Source organism: Ahaetulla prasina, chromosome 1 (assembly GCF_028640845.1).
Source record: "Ahaetulla prasina isolate Xishuangbanna chromosome 1, ASM2864084v1, whole genome shotgun sequence".
NCBI classification, from domain to species: Eukaryota; Metazoa; Chordata; class Lepidosauria; order Squamata; family Colubridae; genus Ahaetulla; species Ahaetulla prasina.
In genome coordinates, this window is record NC_080539.1 from 223155174 (window position 1) to 223174564 (window position 19391).

Below are 19391 nucleotides of genomic sequence, written 5' to 3' on the forward strand. Positions count from 1 at the left end.
GTTTTATTTATTTTAATTTGATTTTGATACAATCACCTATTGTTAAGTTCTGCTTCTTGTTGGCTGTGAACTGTAGAAGCTAGATAAGGTATTCGACTTTCAACAGGATATGAAAGATCTGTTTAGAATTTTACTGCTTGGTGGCAGAAGAAATGGAAATCAACTAAATTTGTATTCCCTCCCTCTCTCCCTCTCCCCCCCCCTCTCTCTCCCTCCCTCTCTCCCTCCCTCCCTTCCTCCTACTTTTCAAATAGGTAAGAAGTTTTATTTCACACCAAGGCAGCTAATGCTGAATTGCTAAAATGCAGGGAAACTTGTCTAGTTGATTTTAGTGGTTTTGCAATGGTAATGCATTGCATCCATTGTGAGTGGATTTTTTTCCCTTGATATTATAATATTTGAAACCCACTGTCAATTAAGTCGCTTAATCTAGTTGGGTTCCCCCCCCCTTTTTTTTCCTTAATTGTTGGCTGATAAAGAGTCATTAGAAATTCAAAACAAACATGTTGCCTTAAGGTAATATTTTTTAAAAATTGAGTAGGAGCACTTTAGCTTGGGTTGTAACTGCCAAGACTGTAGAGCCTAGCATGGAAATAAGTCATGTGGTTGTGATTGTTGTCACCAAGGCTTAGCCAGTGAAAAGTACCAAGTCCCCAGCATCTTCATTTAAAAGGGGTAGGAAGGAAAGTTGTTCAGGGAGTTAGTTATCTGTGTATACAATATTGAGCTAGAAGAGATCTACCACAAGAGTGATTCCTATTCAGTATGATTGGCTTCACTGCACTAACATGTTGCTTGAATTGACCTTAAATGGCTTGAAGTCAGAGTGCAGGTGGATCACCTTTATATACAAAACAACTTCCTTTTCTGACCTTTTGATCCCTTAATTTAGGGTAGAACCCAGGCAACTGAATGGAGTTGAGCATTTACTGGCTGGATGCCCTTCCTCACACCATATAGAGTTCACAGCAGATATTTTTTCTTTGTGCCCTAGGAGAGAAATATCCGCCACTACCTAGGATTGAACTCTCAACCTTCCAAGTGGAAGGCAAGCATCTTCACCACTAGGCTACGACACCACTCTCACCTTTACATACAAATGGGGTTGAAATATGTTGGATTGACTATGTTGCCTCCTTTTTTGTCCACAGGTAGCAGAAATGAAGGGACTTTGGTGCTTCGTTGCTGGATTGCTTTTAGTGATTGCTCAGAGCAGCTGGCAAAGCCCCCTGCAAGACACAGAAGAGAAAGCCAGGTAAATGTCATATCTTTTAAATTCAATAGAAACCCAAATGTGGACAATGGATTGTTCTTGTATTAGAGGGGAGACAGAAATGGAAATTCTTTTAAATTCTTTTTCCCCTACCTCTGAAAACTAGATAAGTCAACAACATATCAAGTTATTAATGCTTTCCATAGTTCTTATTGTTGTCTAAACAGCATCTATTTTTCCTGTTACTCAGTAGTAATTAGGCGACTAATGACCCTTTCTAATAGCAGTTATTTTTAGAATGCATCTATATCTTCGAAGGAGGTCGATACACCGTGCAGCACCTTTCAAATGTGCAATCTTCAGTGCAATTAATTTGTTACAAACCACACTTATAGATCATTCAAAGCTTCCCAGGCTGAACCATTAGATGACCCTAGACAGCTGAATGAAGTGAAACGTCACTCACAAGGTACATTCACCAGCGATTACAGCAAGTACTTGGACACCAGACGAGCTCAAGATTTTGTACAGTGGCTAATGAACACTAAAAGAAGCGGGTAAGCAAAACGAATGCCCAACCTAAACCCCTTACAAACTACTTCACTGGGAAATAAATTCACACAAAATACTTGATCACATATAAACTCAAAGAAAGGCATGATGAAATATATGGACAGATACTCTAGCTTATTAAGTTTATGCGTAAGATTCACAGAACTTAAGCAAGACTTAAGAGCTTTGCTGTTCATTCCATCCATCCATCCATCTGTCCATCCAAAGTCTTCCATCAAGCCAGCTCATCCATTCATTCATCTATCCATTCATTCTAACTTTGCAACCTATCCTTGTGGGTTCAGGTTAAAGAGAGACATTTTCATATATTGGAGTTATCTCAGGAACTGTTTCTTCATATGACCACTTTCTCATTCTGTAGCCTAAGATTTGAATATTGGATAAATTTGGAATGTGAAAAACAGATATTAATTAATGAAGGATTATGAGCATTCACTAAAATGAATGGAGATTGTGCAACAGTGACTACTGTCCATATGTGCAACGTCCATATAAAAGAACAGGACATAAATAAGAAAACATCCTGATGGACATTTCCTTTGTTCACTAGCCCTAGTAAAGGTATTCCCATTTTTGTGGGACATAGTGTGTCTCCTTGATAACATGAACTGAAATTTAGGTAGACAAGGATTCATACTGGCTGTAAAATTTGAATACACACACACACACACACACACATCCCAAAATTTCCATTGCTAAGCAAAACACTTCTTAAGTGATTTTTGCCCCATTTTATGACTTTTCTTGCTATATTAGTTAGGTGAATCACTTAAGTTGTTAACTTAATAACATGGATATTAAATGAATCTGGCTTCCCCATTGTCTTTGCTTGTCAGGAGGCCACAAAATGTGTCACACAACCCTGGGACGCTACAACCATCATAAATACATGGCAGTTGTCAAAATGTCCAGATTTTGATTATATGACCAGAGGGATGCTGCAACAGTCATAAATGTGAAAAAGGTCATAAATCACTTTTTGAAGTGCCATTGTAACTTCAAACGGTCACTAAACGAATGGTTATAGGTCGAGAACTATCTGTATAGGCTTCAAAAGACCCATTGTCGTTTCCCACTCCTCCGCTGACGGCCGGGTCAGGGAAATCCGAATCAGGCTTGCCTCTGCAGCTCTGCCCAAAGTCCTAGCAAAGTCCTCAGAGCAGGCAGGAGACCAGTAAGTGACTTCAGCAAGATAAGTTCGACTTTTGCCTGACTCAGAGACTGCCAGAAAGGCTGGCATGGAGCCAGGACTTGGGCCGGGAGGCATACATTCCTCAGTGTTCGGGAGCAGGTAAGAAGGCCCCGGCTGCTCTGAGGGCGGGCAAGACACAACACCCATGTGATTCATGGGTGCAAAATCATGTGATGTTAGCTCAGCTTTCCCAACTTCAGTCTCCCATATGTGTTCAACTTTATCTCCCATAGACCTCTGTTAGAGTGGAGCATTACAGAATCTGAAATCCAAATCTTCCAGAAGCTTAGTAAAGACTTTACCTGTTTGAAGGATGGCTATACTATGGATTCTGACATAAGCACTACTGGTTCTTAATCCAAACACTTCACTATTGGCATGTACCAGAAGAACTTACTCTTTAGCTTTAAATACCTTAAGACCAAGTACAACAGCTCAAATTGTTCAGCTTCTCTTTTAGATTTAGTGTCCATTGTTACATTAGGGTTTAAAGTTGATGTCAATTCCATTTCAAGTAATTTACGGATTTGTTTAAAGCCAGTTTAGTTTTGCTAGAGTCTGAAGTAAAATGTAATTTGAACCCCATAAAATATAATTTTGTAATCAGTACATCTGAAATTTTAATTGCAAAATATATACAGATTTTTATATAAAATCATACAGATTTATACATTCCACAGATTTTTATCTTCAAGTAACAATATACTGTACCAGAAAATATTGCATTCAGAGTTACGTATACAAACATACACCAATACTGTACATTCAACTGCAAATTAAAAGCATTAACAACCCTCCTGGTTCAAAGGCTTAACTATTCTGCTATGTTCTTCTCCCATAAAGCCAAGTAGATTTTAAGGGGATCTTTTAACTCAGTCACTGTCAGACTTCATACCAGACTTGGTGCTAAATCTTTCCAAGCCCTGAACTCTTATGTTCAGGGGAATTGGCTTCTTGGCAGAAATCTTATGTCTAGCAGCATGACTAGATTAGTTTCTTTACTGTAGGCAAAAATGAAGCTATAGGTCCAGAGTAAGTGGGTGTACTTGCTTTGTGTATATATACACAAAACAAGTACACGTATATATACGTATATGCTCCCATATACGTAATTGCACCTATTTATAGGTCAGTCCTTCAGGATTAAATGCTAGAGTTTTCCTCTCATTTATCCAAGTCAGTGGATATTGTTCTCTTTACCACTATCAGGAGATACTGGGCTATGTTGATCTAACAATTCTTGTAAACTTGGGGACTTCTAGTTCATCTTTCTACCTTGAGTTTAGAAACAGAATGTTTATAAAATTAGAAGATTTAGTATTGCCACTATAAATAGCATTCTTTGATACCATTAGCCAAATCGGCTGTGATTTTAATCAATGTCTGGTAAAAGAAAAAATCTACAGAAGAATTTCTTTGATCTCTCCTAAGTTTTATAGTATTACATTCCATCAGATGTTCTGCAGTTGAAATGTACCTAAGTTTAGTTGCCATGATTTAAAAGCAAACAATTTTTGCCATTTTTCTGTATTAGGCAATTGGACTTCATCTTCTTGGTAATTTAATCAGTCTTTTCTCCAATTTCCTTGATGCTACTATGACATTTTGGAATTATAGCAACAAAAACTACTGCACAATAGATTTTTATGAAAGCAGTATAACATTGGCAGTTTTATTTTTCAGCCCATTTCCTAATGATCTCTAACACAAAATTCACATTTTTCACAGCTTTTTCACAGCTTGCTAAGACATAATTTAGCCTGTACAGTCTCTTCTATAATGGCTTTTCTTAGAGCATGAAAATTCGCCAAGTGTGCTGCGTGGGTGTATTCTGTTTAGGGAAGAACTGGTGAGTGTGAAGATAAAATTAAAACACCTTTTCCCAGCTTTGCAATATCCTTTTTGAGGTGAAGTGGCTAGAACTGTACACAATATTGCAAGTATGGCATTGTAAATGTATATCGGCACTATAATACTTGAAGTTAAAATTTTGAGATGGTCCTGAACACAGATTATATCATTTCACAATTTTCACACGCTGGTTGAATTCAACATGCACGCAGATATGCACTTCCCAATAGTTTAAAACTACTCCCCTAAAATGTGTTTTAAAATCTATCTAATAAACATATAGCTGAAAAAGAAGTCTTAATAAAATTATTTTTGAAAAAGTATCATTTTAAATAATTGATTGAAAAAGCTTTCCAGATGTTCTAACTCAAATGAAGGTTCAATTTGGTAACCTGCTAGAGTTTAAATAGAAGACAATTGGATTAACTGTTTATTGTTCTCAAGCAGAGCAAGGTATGTATAAAAGATATACTGGAATATAATGACATAGTACAGTGTGATACAATCAAGAAAACTGAATGTTGTCATATTGTAGGATTGACTTTCCAGTCTTTAAAATGGAACCAGTTGATATGTCTACCTTCTCCCAAAAGAAAGGTCTATTAAACCAGAACACTAAACTCGTTCATCCATCCCAACATGATGCATTCAGACAAACAATGGCTGCTTAGTGTTTGTGGAGATTCCCAGTCATCCAGGTCATCATTGTCTCAAAAGTGCTTTTTCGCCTGGACTGTTTTTCCATGAGGAAGAAGAAGAAGAAGATGTTTGCTTCTCATCGAAGAAGCTTCTTAGATGAGAAGCAAAATGTCTTCATCTTCCTCCTCAAGTAAAAAGCAATCCAGTTGCCTTTTGAAAAAGCACCTTTGAGACAATGGCTGCTTAGAATTTTGAGCAGGTCCATTTTTAATCAGCTGCTAAATGACTCTATAACTGGACATATCCTACACTGAATTAAGGACTGCATGTAAAGTGTTTATTCTACCACCGAACTCTGCTGAATCTCATTTCTGCTCATATACATACAGAAAGGCCTTGAAAAATAACACTATGCACAATGATTTAGAGTCAGCTAATTTCCTTCTACAAAGTTCTTACCCAAGAGTATCCTAGTTTTGTTTTGTTTAATCTGCTCTGCTTGTAGACAGCATACAAGGTTCTTGTGCAACTCGACTGCCCTGTATGAACTACAGTATGATATATAGATCCGTGATGATTGATCTTATCTGAGCAGTTTAGAATCAAAGTTCCCTAACATACAGTCTGAGGAGCTCTTGTGGTGGAGTATATTACTAGAACCGAGAATAATGTGCAACTCCCGAAATGAAACGTACAGTTTGTGGATTTTAATTTTATTTCTCATCTCTTCCAATGCTTGTTTCATTTGCCATTTCTAATGCTGACAGTCAAAGTAATTTGGCACTTTACTGTCTGATTCATCAGTATTTGGGTCATCATGACCAAATACTTCATCCTCTATTGTTTTTCCATTGTTGTGTATATTATTTTGCTTCTTTTATGTCTCCTCTCTAGTTTCAATAACGTAATTGTTTCATCTCAATGCCTTAATTAGATGTTGGTTTAAAAATGTTCTTTGAGTTTCCCTAAGTCAAATTTCTTATAGTTGTCTATTGATCACATGGACTTGTCTATGCAATTTTTAGTGACAACAGGAAGGAAGTGATTGGGCATTATCAATTAATTAAATTAGGCTGAATTATTAAAAGGTTGTCATTGTGGCTGAATTGATTATTGGGATCTCCTTCCCATCATCCTGTACCAGGTCTCTGCAACGTAATACCCTCCAGGTATGAGGGACTATGGTTTCTAATGTGTGACAAATGTGGACAAATTTCCAGTAAATAGTTCTGAGTTCCCAGCAAGTTCTTAGTGAAAAATAGAAAAGATTCCTCTAGAATAGATCATAGACCCAAGTTGCCTTTCAGATGTTTTGGGCTTCAATTGCTATTTGCCCCAGCCAAAACTGGGAATTGTAGTCTGAAACATCAAGAAGACAGTGAATTGGTTCCCCTTAATTTTGATTGCTGACTTGATCCCAGAACACTTATTTCTTCTGCAAGTAAAAAAAATATATACAGTACATGAAACTGAGGATGCCAAATGCCTAAGAATGGAATTGATGGGCGGGGGATATAACTGTGAGGATTTCCTAATCAAGTAGGAGAGATAAGATTATATTGTCCCTTTTGAGTAGATCATGAAATAGGCAGTTAATAGTCTTCTCCTCGATATGTTTCTTTGTAGAAATCCACACAACAAAATGAGTGGATCTTTTAGACCAATTATTTGGTTTTAAGGATTAATTATAGAAGAAACTTGAACTATTGTAGGGGAGAAGCTCTGTTCAAACTGATTCACAGAACGAGCATTTCCTGTTTGGCTATTTATTTATTTTCGGTACTTTACAGCACTCCTTGTTCATTCAATATGGGTCATTTAATCATTCTTACTTCCTGCAAGAAATCTTTACAGTATAGGGGGAAATGGTTGCAAACAAAGCTTCAACCTATGAACAGGACTATCAGTTCACAAAAGATCATTCAAGACTTGAACATTGCCATCAGGCTGGGAAAATGGTTGACTGTGAACTTGAGCAATTATATGACTTAGTTCATAATAGATCAATTTATTCATGCTCGCTGCAGAAGGAGCTTTTGACTGAATTGTGAAATAAGGAATAACTCAATAGCAAGTCACATATGAGCAACTGAACAGGTCTGCAAATGGAAACAAGTGTTTCTTCAGACAGAAAGTGATTTCATTCTTTGATTCCAAATTTAGGTTTTGTCAATTTTGGAATTTTTCTTGGATATTTTCTGTATTGTAGAGAGTAAAGGCTAAAGAAGTAATACTCTAGAGAAGAGGGAATTAAAGTTCTTATATATTATATATTGTGGGGTTTTGTAGCTGTTCTAATCTAGGAAAAAAACTTTATAAGACTGAATACCCTTAGTCACAGGATAGATTGATTGAGCAATTAAGTTTACTCCAAGCATAAATATTGTAGCTAATAAAACACAAAATATTTACAATCTGTCTGGAATTAAATACAGAAGTGATAGGCTTCATATATGGGGTTCTTGTCCAAAAATTATTCCTGTCATTTAAGTATCACAGAAATGTTTAATTAAGGATATTGTGTTTTTTTCCCCTATTTGTGTAAATGCCATTTTAATAACTGTGATGGGTCTCTGCCACAGACAACAAGGACTTGAAGACAGAGAGAAAGAAAATTTCCTGGATCAGCTTGCAAGGTATTTTCAGCTAAGATACATTGTGTAATACAGGGGATGCAACAAAAATAGATCATAAGCTGACTTGACTGGGTCATTTTTTTAAAATAGCCTGCCTTAATTGCCAATACAGTGGCACATTCCTAAAAATGTTGGCCCTTTTTCATAGATGTCTGCAGCACACTGGTGCTCATGAACACCTGCCTTTGCCAGCTCAGATGCTGGCTGTTGCATTATGTAGTGGCGGGGGGGGGGGGAGGGGAGAGGGCATCTGGACAGAAATTATCTCAATGATTGATTGCACTGCCTAAGTTGGTGACACTGTTGATGAGCATGTATTCATTTTATTTATTTATTATAAGCATTTTTATCCCTTTTCAAATGCGTGAATCTAAATAGCTTAAAGAACATACACACACAATCACACATGCACACACAGATATACATATATAGATCAAATAAATTCCAGTGATTCATATGTCAGGCAAAACATATGATTGTTACAGCCAAAGTTACTTTATACAATCTAGCACGGCGTAATCTATTCTGATCAACAGTGCTTCCTCAGGGCAGCATCCTTCAACAAGTTGTCCTCCAGTTGACTTGGATTAAACTCCCAATTTCTAGCAAGTATTAGCAAGTAGATGCTAGGAACTGAATTCCATTATCTCAGGAGTCCTAGGCAGTGGAAAACAGTTTTATATTCTGTGTTTTGTGCATAATTAGTTAGTTAGTTAGTTAGTTAGTTAATAAAGGTAGCTCTCTCAACAGCCACTGAGAATTCTGTATGAGCTAAATAAGATTTTCTCCAGCCAAGTAATAGGAAAATGCAAAAACTGGCATCTAAACTAAGCCTTTCTCTCTCCCTCAATTCTTCACTTGGCGTTTATTCTTGTGGCTCAAGAAAATGTAACAAAAGACGTTAATTGGATGACATCCCACCCCAGTATTCTATTGAAGTCCAGTGCGAGGGCTTGATGGCATTAAGTTTGTGGAGAAGGAAGAAAAACAAAAGGCAGAGAATGGTTGGAGTCACTTCCAATAAGAGAATGGTTCCTCCCACCCACCCCATCCACAACCACTAAACTCTGCAGAACTTCAGTGTTGTAATGAACAGAAGTTTTGTCATTGGTATTTGAGGCATTTGACAGCTGGATGTCAATCGCTTCCAATGTCAAGGAAGGTGTACAATTATGGCTTTGACCTGAAAGGGGTAGCTAAGACCCATCTGGAAGTACTCTGGAATCTCTTGCATTCAAGCATATACTCTACCCTTGAGGTAACTCCCTTCCTGGCCCATATTCCAAGTTACCAAATATTATACTGTGGACACAGGTAAGTTAAATTGGCGTCAACAACCATCTGCACATTTGTTTTGCAAATATGTTCTTTCAAAAGATCACAGCATATGGGCTATATGGCACATGATGCAGAGGCAAATGTTGAAAGTTTGCAAAGCCTCTGCTTCTCATTCATATGTGCGTACTGCAGGGAACCATAACTATGCCCCCAAGATATATCTGCATAAGCATTTTTTAAATTTAAAATGGTTATATTTGGTGAACATGTAACGTGTGAAGGAATGCTCTGTCAACATTTCACAGTGCTTTATACAGCCTTACATCAAAACATCCCAACAAAATATACATGAAAAAGAAACTAGTTATACTCTATATCAGGAATGTCAAACTCTATTTCATTGAGGGCTGCATCAGGGTTGTGTTTGACCTTGGAGGGGGGAGCGTGACCAGGGTGGGTGTGGTCAGCTCAACATCACTCATGTTGGTGGCGCCTGTGGCGGCCCGAACTCTCTGCCAGTGAAAACAGACTCCCAAGCTCCGTTTTCGGCTGCAACGGCCTCCTGCAACCATCTGCCAGTGAAAATAGAGCTTGGCAGAACTGTATGTGGCCCTTCCGAGCTCCGTTTTCACTGACAAAGGAACCACAGGCCAGTCCTTCGTTGTTTCCAGGGCGGCCCCGCAGGCCAGATCTAAGCCCTTCACAGTCCGGATCCGGCCCCTGGGCCTTGAGTTTGACACCCCTGCTCTATATGAATTAAATGCATATATACTCATCTTCTCTGTCTCTCCCTCCCACCACCCCGCCATTTATATAAAAAAGAATATTTGTGTGTGTATATATATATATATATGTCACTGTCAGGTAAAAGGTAAAAGGAAAGGGCCCTAATACACTGTTGGAGTGAGACCTGACATCATAATTCCCCCTTTTTAAAAAAAAAAAAAACATACAGATTAGGCAGGAATTATTTTATTAATAAGGTAAAATAAAGGTAAAGGAGTCTTTGCGGATTTTATTCTGGCTAGTCGTTGCCAACTCTAAGGGCCGATGCTCATCTCCATTTCAAGTTGCCAAGTGAGATAGTTAAGTGAATGTTGCTCCATTTCTTGCCACAGTTGTTAAGTGAGTCACAGCATTTGCTAAGTTAGTGACACGGTTGCTAAGTGAATCTGGCTTCCCCATTGATTTTGCTTATCAGAAAGTCACAAAAAGATGATCCCATGGAACACTGCAAGCGTCATAAATATGAGTCGGTTGCCAAGCATCTGAATTTTGATCACGTGACCATGGGGGTGTTGCAATGGGGGTCGTAAGTGTGAAAAACGGACATAAGTCACCTTTTTCAGCGCTGTTGTACTGAAAATGGTCTGTTGTAAGTTGAGGACTAGCTGTACACCTTTCTCATAATAAGTTGTTCTAACCCGAAGCCTCATTAATCTTCATCAGGGGGGAAAATTGAATCATGGTGGTTCAATTTGTCAATTGAAAAACGTGTCTTATTCTGGAGAACTGTATACCAAGGCCATAAATTAGCCTAAGTCAAAGTCTGCAAACAGATCCAGATGGGTACATGTGTTTGAGTTATAAACAATATCTGATGACACACATGATTTCTTAACAAGTTACTCATTCATTGCTCCCATGATAAGTTTGCCAAGTTAGGTATTAGAGAATACCTATATAAAGTGAGCCTACTATGACTAATGAATAATGTGCTTGGGTTTTCTTTATCAGAGTCCTTCAGTTGAGCTTTTGTTCTGTAATGCATCTTCCTTTTACATGCCTGGAGAAAGTTTTGCCAGGCATCTCGAGATATTTTTGGGTAGTCAAACAAACTTAACAAAGCAAATGGAATGTGATTTATCAGAGAGTCGTGTATCATTTCACTGCGAAGTGCACAACTGCTCGGTTTTGAGTCTGTTCGGAAAAGCTAAAAAAAATAATAAAATAAGCTTGTAAAATAAGCTTTTGGAAGGAGCAAAACCCATTTCAAGAACCTTGTCAATGAAGGCATCTAAGAACATGTTGAAAACTACAGGGGGCAGAATTGCTCTCACTGCAGTAAATTCTCTTTTCCATATAGAATAGTTTTTATGTGGGTTGCAAAGAAAGAGTACCCAGAAAGATTGTTTTGGGGGCAATGCATAAAAGATGAAATGATGAAATATGATGCCATCCCTCATCTTCTCTGACAGATAACAGATAACCGATTAACAGAGTTGGAAGGGACCTTATAGGTCATCTAGTCCAACCTCCCCCCCCCCGCTCAAGCAGGAGACTCTACACCATTTCTGACAAATGGCAGTCCAATCTTTTCTTGAAAGTCTCAAGTGATGAAGCTGCCACAACTTCCAAAGGCAACTTCTATCCCATTGGTTGGTTGTTCTCACTGTCAGGAAGTTCCTTCTCATTTCTAGGTTGAATCTCTCCTTGGTCAGTTTCCATCCATTATTCCCTGTCTGGCTTTCAGGTGCTTTGGAAAACAGCTTGACCCTCCCTCCTCCTCTCTGTGGCAGCCTCTCAAGTATTGGAAGACTGCTATCATGCCTCCCCTGGTCCTTCTCTTCACTAGACTAACCATGCCCAGTTCTTGTAATTGTTCTTCATATGTTCTAATCTCCAGTCCCCTAATTATCCTGGTTGCTCTCCTCTGCACTTTTTCTAGAGTGCACTTTTTCAATCTTTTTTATTGTGTGGTGACCAGAACTGGATGCTATACTTTAGGTGTGGTCTTACTAGGGTTTATAGAGTGATATTAGTACCTCACTTGATCTTGATTGCATCCCTCTGTTAATGCAATTTAGGATTGCGTTACAATCCTTTTTTTTTTCCTCCAGAAAGACATCCACCTTAACATCTGATTTCTCTTTTTCTCTCATTTTTGGTCTTGCCCTTTGGTATGGTAAACCTAAACCTGTCCTTAGTCTTAGTGATTGCTCAGAAACACCAGCCATTGGGGAATGTGTGGTCCAACAGAGGTTTCTCATTTCTTTCTCCTATTTCTTCCTCACGCTACATTGCAAAGATGTATTCAAACTAATCATATAGGGCAGGGGTCTTCAACCTTGGCAACTTTAAGCCTGGTGGACTTCAACTCCCAGAATCCCCCAGCCAGCAAAGGTGCCTGGGGAACTCTGGGAGTTGAAGTCCACCAGGCTTAAAGTTGCCAAGTTTGAAGACCCCTGATATAGGGATCAATGGAAAAAAGATGTTGGGAAAGAAATGTGGGACTGGGACTGAGGTAAGAGTCTAAACAAATAACTCTTCTTCTTTTTTTAGTAATGGACTTGCCCGGCGTCATGCTGAATACGAGAGACATGCTGACGGCACCTATACCAGTGACATCAGCTCTTACTTGGAAGGTCAAGCAGCTAAGGAGTTCATTGCGTGGTTAGTGAATGGGCGAGGAAGAAGAGAGTAAGAAACCATCTGTTGCTACTATTGTTAAAAAAAAAAAGTCTTAGCTTTGGGGAGTCGAAATTCAGTGGCGCTGCAATGTATTTTCCTTCCTTTGCTTGCTGTATTTCATACTTTGCTTTTGAAATTAAAGATGTTCCGCAGGCATGGAATGATTCTAAATGCCCATTAAAAAGCAGGTCTTCGATTTACTGTGGTGTTTACATATATGAATAGGTCAAAATTCTCCATAATTCCTTGTGTGTCCAATCACACTTGGCCAATAAAAAATTCTATTCTATTCTATTCTATAAGGCCAAGTCATAGGGAAGACCAATGTAATTATCTTTCTTTTTTTATCTGATTTTTTTCCCTTATTCTTATAATTATCAGATTTGTTACCCCAAATCTCTCACAAGGTCTTTGATTACTTTCCAGCATCCTGCTTTTTTCCTAATGTGTTTGTTTGTTTCCCAAAGTTTGTGCATATTGCTCCTCCCTGAACTTCTTCTTCTTTCCCTCAAGTATCCTCAAGAAGTTGCTGTGAAGCTTATTATCACACTGTCAGTCTCTTTCCACTCCTTTTAATGTTTTCTTTTTACCTTCCCACTCTCATTCTGCAGTATATTGAATATTTACCCCTACCCAGCCTCAAAGCATCCCATAACTTTAGACTGCCAACACCTCTGTCAGTAACCTGTACTCCATCACTAACCACCTACATCGTGTTCTCACCATCTTCACGAAAACAACCTCCCCTTCTTTTTTTTGCTCCTTGGATCGTTATACCTACTGCTGACTCGAATCGATCTTTCTTGGCAACTGAACATTTGGAACAACATTTTTCTGGCTTCAATCCCTCCACCCCACCAATCCCACTCACCACAGTCCCCAACACACACAAACACACACACACACACACACCATCTTGCTTGAAGAGCCTGACCATTGAACATCAACTCATCTTTGTACTTCTTTACACCTTTAGACTGTGAGCTCTCTGGAGCAAGGCTTCCCATACCTTCTTCCTTAACCTCCATGTCTACAATTGTAAAAGCACTGTGCATGTCACTCGCACTCTATAAAATTTTATTATTATCGCCGTCATCAGCATAATAAAATAAGTTCTGAGAGTCAGCTATGTCTCTTGAAATTAAGGCGCAAAGCTGCGAAAAGATATTTCTGGAACACCTAGTTAGGATAACCCAGTGAGCATCCTTTGAGAACATTTCTTAGAATAAGATTGGAGGAGGAGGAGGAGGAGGAGGAGGAGGAGGAGGAGGAGGAGGAGGAGGAGGAGGAGGAGGAGGAGGAGGAGGATGATAGAGGCTCCAGATGCATCTATTTATTTATTTTTTAATTAAAAAGTGAAGAAGCAATTTTGTGAGCATCAGCAAAAGTTAGAGCTTTTGCTGTTTTATGTTGCTTGATATTGGAAATCAGTCCCTTTGATCTACGGTAATAAAGAGCAGCTATCCAGAACTGACAGGCAATTACAGAACACTTAGACTTATATCCCGCTTCACAGTGCTTTACAGCCCTCTCTAACCAGTTTACAGAGTCAGCATATTGCCTCCAACCATCTGGGTCCTCATTTTACTAACCTCAAGAAGGATGGAAGGCTGTATCAACCTTGAGCTGGTCAGGATCAAACTTCTGGCACTGAACCTGCAATATTGCATTCTAACCACTATGTCACCATGCCAACAACATCCTTATTTGTACTTCATTGTTGTTGTTTTTATTTTCCTTAGGGACACATCACTGAGAAAAATAACTAAGTGTAGCACATAAATGATTTATAATAGACCTATTTTGTTTAATGAAAATAGTAAGATTTAGCAGAGGAACTAAGAGAATGCTGGGAATAGAAAGCTGTCCTCACTCTGAGGGCAAAGGATTAGATTACTGTCATGTATATTATTAGCATTACTACTCTTACTGGTATTGGCTCCTTTCGCACTGTTTGTATGTGTCCCATATTTTTAATTCACATCATTTCAAGATAGCTTGGCAAATCTTTGAAATTAATCTTGTTCCTTTTGTGTTAATGAAATCCAAAATCCAAATCTGATGAGAACAATCACATGTAGCTGTGTATTTCTGTTAAAAGGAACACTCTCTATCAAAAGACACATTCAAGTTCATAAGAGCAAATCGGGACTTTCTCCTTGTATTTATCTCACAGATCTTCAAAAGTATTTAGGAAACAATATAGCAGCATATTACAAATTCTCGGCAAAACTACTAGCACTATCCGATGTTGCCAATAGTAAGATGTAGCTACGTATTTCCGCCTTCCCCAACTATTGTTTTTAATCTGAAGTTGGAAAAGATGTTGATGAATGGCTCAAATAGAAGAACATTTAATTGAAGAATTATGGTCTCTGTATAATTACTGTTTCCAAGAGTAATGCTAACACTGTCAGACTCATAAAATATATTTTCTGTTACTGACCTATAAGCAAGAACTTTTGTCACAAAGTATTAATTGTGGTGCAATTCCTGGTATCATATGATCCTGAGAAATGTTATTGGTCAATAATAATTTAAAAAATCAGGCTTTCTTATATCACACAGAGGTTCTTTACCGATAAGATAAATAACCTTGTCCTCCGAGAAGACAGATTTCAGAGAATGAAGCAATTTTTTTTAAAGTATTCTGCAACAAAGTTCCCTAGTTGTTAATTGATCAGCACAGAATGTTCTCTCCCCGTGATTATGCACTGAGTACAGATTACAATCTATAAAGTATTTATTCCACATTAAAAGAAGGGGTTTAAATGTTCCTCAGGTCAGCTAACAAGAATTAACTATTGGAAGAAGCACATAGGATTCACAGGAGTCAATAATGCCACTGCTTTCTTTCTAGTTAGGAATGGAAATACTAATCTCCAGAGGGAAGTTGATGACTTTAGTAGTAGCCAAGTATATATGTGTGTGTGGCTTGATATCAATTAACAGTTCTGCTCAATCTGGGTTAGTTACAGCAAAAAAATATTTTCATTTAGATGAAATGATTACAGGACATGACCTGTAATCCATTCTGTAAAATCATCTGGTCTTTAGCAATAGCACCTAGACTTATATACCGCTTCATAGTGCTTTACAGCCTTCTCTAAGAAGCTTACAGTGTCAGCATATTGCCCCCAACAATCTGGCTCCTCATTTTAGTGACCTCAGAAGGATGAAAGGCTGAGTCAATCTTAAACCAGTGAGAATTGAACTGCTGGAGAGAATTGAACTGCTGCAGGAAAATTAGCCTGCAATGCTGCATTCTAACCACTGCGCCATTACAGGCTTAAAGTCCTTGAAGTGCATACAACATTTCTCTTTATTAATTATACTTTTTTAAAGAAGCAGATTTTGATAAATGAAATAGTAATCTAGGGATTATTTTATTGAAGGTTGGTTGTTAAGACGTATAAAAGTCGTATATTGAGGGTCTTTGACATCTATTTTTAAATAAAGTGTAAAGATATTATTTGTCCCTTTTTCCCTTTCAAGTTCCTCAGAAGGAGTCCATACAGGTGAAGATCTTGGTCGAAGACATGCAGATGGCACTTTCACCAGTGATTACAATAAACTCCTGGATGACATAGCTACCCAGGAATTCTTGAAGTGGCTGATTAACCAAAAAGTTACTCAGAGGTGCCTGAATTTTGACTAATTTTGGTTACTACTGTCCTTAGGTTGCCTGCTGGGGGAGAGAAAATTTTCATTTGTTTCCATTTTGCTGGTAGCATTGCAATACTTTCTTAGTACAGTCAATTAATATAATATACTTAGTAATCCCTTTACGTTACCCTAGTCATGGTTATGAGATGGGTGACAATATAAATATTTTAAATAAATAAATGAAACAGTAATCACTCCTATGTACATTGCTTTAAAAGAGGCAGGAGCGTCCATTGGGGAAGTAAAAAATAATAATCCTCAATATAGTAGCCACAACAGCATAATTGAAGCTGCCATCTTTTAACTTGTTCCCATCCCTATAGTCTTGAACTGATGGCTCTTATTCTTTAAAAATGCTACTTTAAGAAGAGCACAGCTGTTCTCCAAAAGTCGGTCTGGATTCCATGTGTTTTCTTCTATCGTAGCTTCAAGCTACTGCCTGGTTTTTGCAAACCACACTTTTTGTAAAAAAAAGGGTACAGTACATTAAAAAACAGTTTTCTTATTTTTGCATGAAAAGCTGTGGTAGGAGTTTCTGGCAGGAAAAAAAATGAAGAAACCATTAAGAAGGCTTCTTGATATTCTGTGCATATTTTCTTAATTGCCTCAGGTTCTTTTTTCTCTATTAAGGGCAGGGTGACCTATATCTCCCACTCCCCATATTATTTTCACAATAGTCTTGTATATAGGTTAGGCTGAAAATTTATATGTGGTCCGAAGTCACAGCATTATCTTCTCATTAAATGGAAATTTGGCCTGAATGGATATTTGATCTCAGATTTCTAAAAAAAATGATAATACCATCTTATCATTAGATAGAAAAAAAAGTGCTCTCTTTTTTCAGCCGAGAAAAACATTTCCTCATGATTCATTGTTCAGGAAAGATATATCACCAACAGGGGACCAAGACCACATCCACCAATCTCATCCTTACATGGCCGTAACATACATCTCTTAGTCCACTCAGTTAGCCTCATATATAGAGCAGGGGCTGGGCACTACACAAATGCATCTGGGAATCTGTCAGCGTTCCAGAAAAAAACCCCAACTCCAAGTAAAAACTCAGAGGCAAACATCTTTCAAATTTCTATTTATTTATGTATACCAACACTAATATGTTAGTTGTTAGTAAACTTATTTTCTACAACTTTTCAAATTCTCATTTCAAAGGCATCCCCCTGTTAGCATAACATTCTTTAACTTTTCACTTGGTACTTCCAACTAGTGATAGACTATAGTAAAGTGGCAATTTCACAGAAAGGAAACAGCATGTCCCAAGGGAGTGGGTTAGAAGATAGCAAAGCCCGGAGCTATATAGGAGACAAAGGAAGAGAGTGAAAATGGCCACTCCCTAGAATCTCCCAAGGCATATCCATTAGAGTGAGAGTTGTAAATGTTTACTCTGGCAAGATTCTGTCTATTTGATGTGAGCAAATAAAGAACTGACCTTTCGCTGTATTGTTCTATCTTATTCTTGTCTGACAAAGTAAATTTGCTCCATTATTATTTGCTATTATTACAAGCTACATTGATTATGGATAAAATTAATACAATGTTACAACCTAACACTGCAAGTAGGGCTTAACTTTGGCTACATTGTATGCATTATTTTTAGAATTCAATTTGGGTAATTGTACATATACAAAGTTTCGCCGCGAGCTTAAGACACATCTATTTATTTGCGCAGGACTGGACTAGATTTTAAATTCGAATTGGTTTTAATGGGGATTTTATTATTTTTATTATCATTTTAATTATTCGGCCAATTATAATAAGTTTTTTAATGGATGTTTTTATTTGTATTTATATGTATATTTTTATCTGGTTGTTAACCGCCCTGAGTTAACAGGGAGATAGGGCGGTATAAAAATACGAAAAATAAATAAATAAAATAAAAATAAATAAAGAAACCATTACAGTCTTATAAAAAATCAGCTACTACATTTTAATTGAAAAACTATGTGTATGTATCTCTTCGCAGGAATTGTATAAATGTACTTAACACTGTGCTTGTCCTTAACTTTTTGTTTTGTTTTGATTCTAGGGACCTTCAGGGAGAGTACCAATAAGATGCAGTAAAAGCATGGCATCAAGGTCTTCTCTATATCCACTCTCAACCACTGGACTTTATTTTTAAATTTTAACATTTTTTCTCTGTATTCTAAAACCACAGATCTTGGCCTGCAATGAAATGAATTTCACTATTTTATCCTACTACAGAAGGATTTTAAAATGAGTGTCTCCCTGTCAGCTGGAAATAATTAAAATCGCAATATTACTGGTCAAAACATTCAGTTTTCAGATCTTTCTGAAACATCTTTAAGGAAATTCTCAAAAGGGACCCAAGCAAATGTGCTGACAAGAGCACTTTTCCCCCCTAAAAAGATAATATGTATATGAAAATGATCCATCCAACCAATATGAACCAATATAAATTGCAAGGCTGGCAGTTAAAATTGTGGGTAAATGTCCTTCTTGAAACCTTTGTTATAAAAAGGCTCCATTTTCCAGACCATCCATAAATAGCCTTGAGTAAATTAATGAATAAATAAAACAAATTATACAGCTTTTTGGGTGTCCAACTTTTTTTTTAAGCTGAACTTTTGCTGTCTCTTTTAAAAGTCCTATAAGAACATTGCATGAATAATAAAAACCCTTATCAAATAATAACATTGCATGAATAATAAAAACCCTTATCAAAATCTATTCCGTTCACTATTCTTGTTTTCAAGAATGATGAATTGACCTTTCTTTTGAGAACAACTCATTGTTAGTTACAGTCTTTCCACCCTGCTACCCTATGGAAAAGTTCATTGCCAACCAAGTACAGACTGGGAATTATAAGAGTTGCAAACCAGAAACCTAAAAAAAGAGAAATCTACTCTTGAATTTGGCTGACATTTTAGGAGACAGATATTTTCGCACATACATA

At 37.5% G+C, this 19391-nt stretch overlaps 1 protein-coding gene across 3 annotated transcripts; it reads left to right on the forward strand.

Moving 5' to 3' along the window:
* Positions 1-1160: 1160 nt before the first annotated feature.
* GCG (glucagon) lies at positions 1161-19017 on the forward strand. Of its 3 annotated transcripts, none has more exons than XM_058165026.1 (5): positions 1161-1255; positions 1609-1770; positions 12665-12802; positions 16289-16432; positions 18504-19017. In XM_058165026.1, exons 1-5 carry the CDS (start codon positions 1161-1163, stop codon positions 18526-18528), a joined length of 564 nt encoding a protein of 187 aa, XP_058021009.1. In that variant the 3' UTR covers positions 18529-19017. The 3 variants fall into 3 exon arrangements, with proteins under 3 accessions (XP_058021009.1, XP_058021010.1, XP_058021011.1); XM_058165027.1 differs by lacking the exon at positions 1609-1770 and adding an exon at positions 8051-8104; XM_058165028.1 differs by lacking the exon at positions 1609-1770 and adding an exon at positions 8051-8104 and having other exon boundaries at positions 12665-12775.
* Positions 19018-19391: the final 374 nt, after the last annotated feature.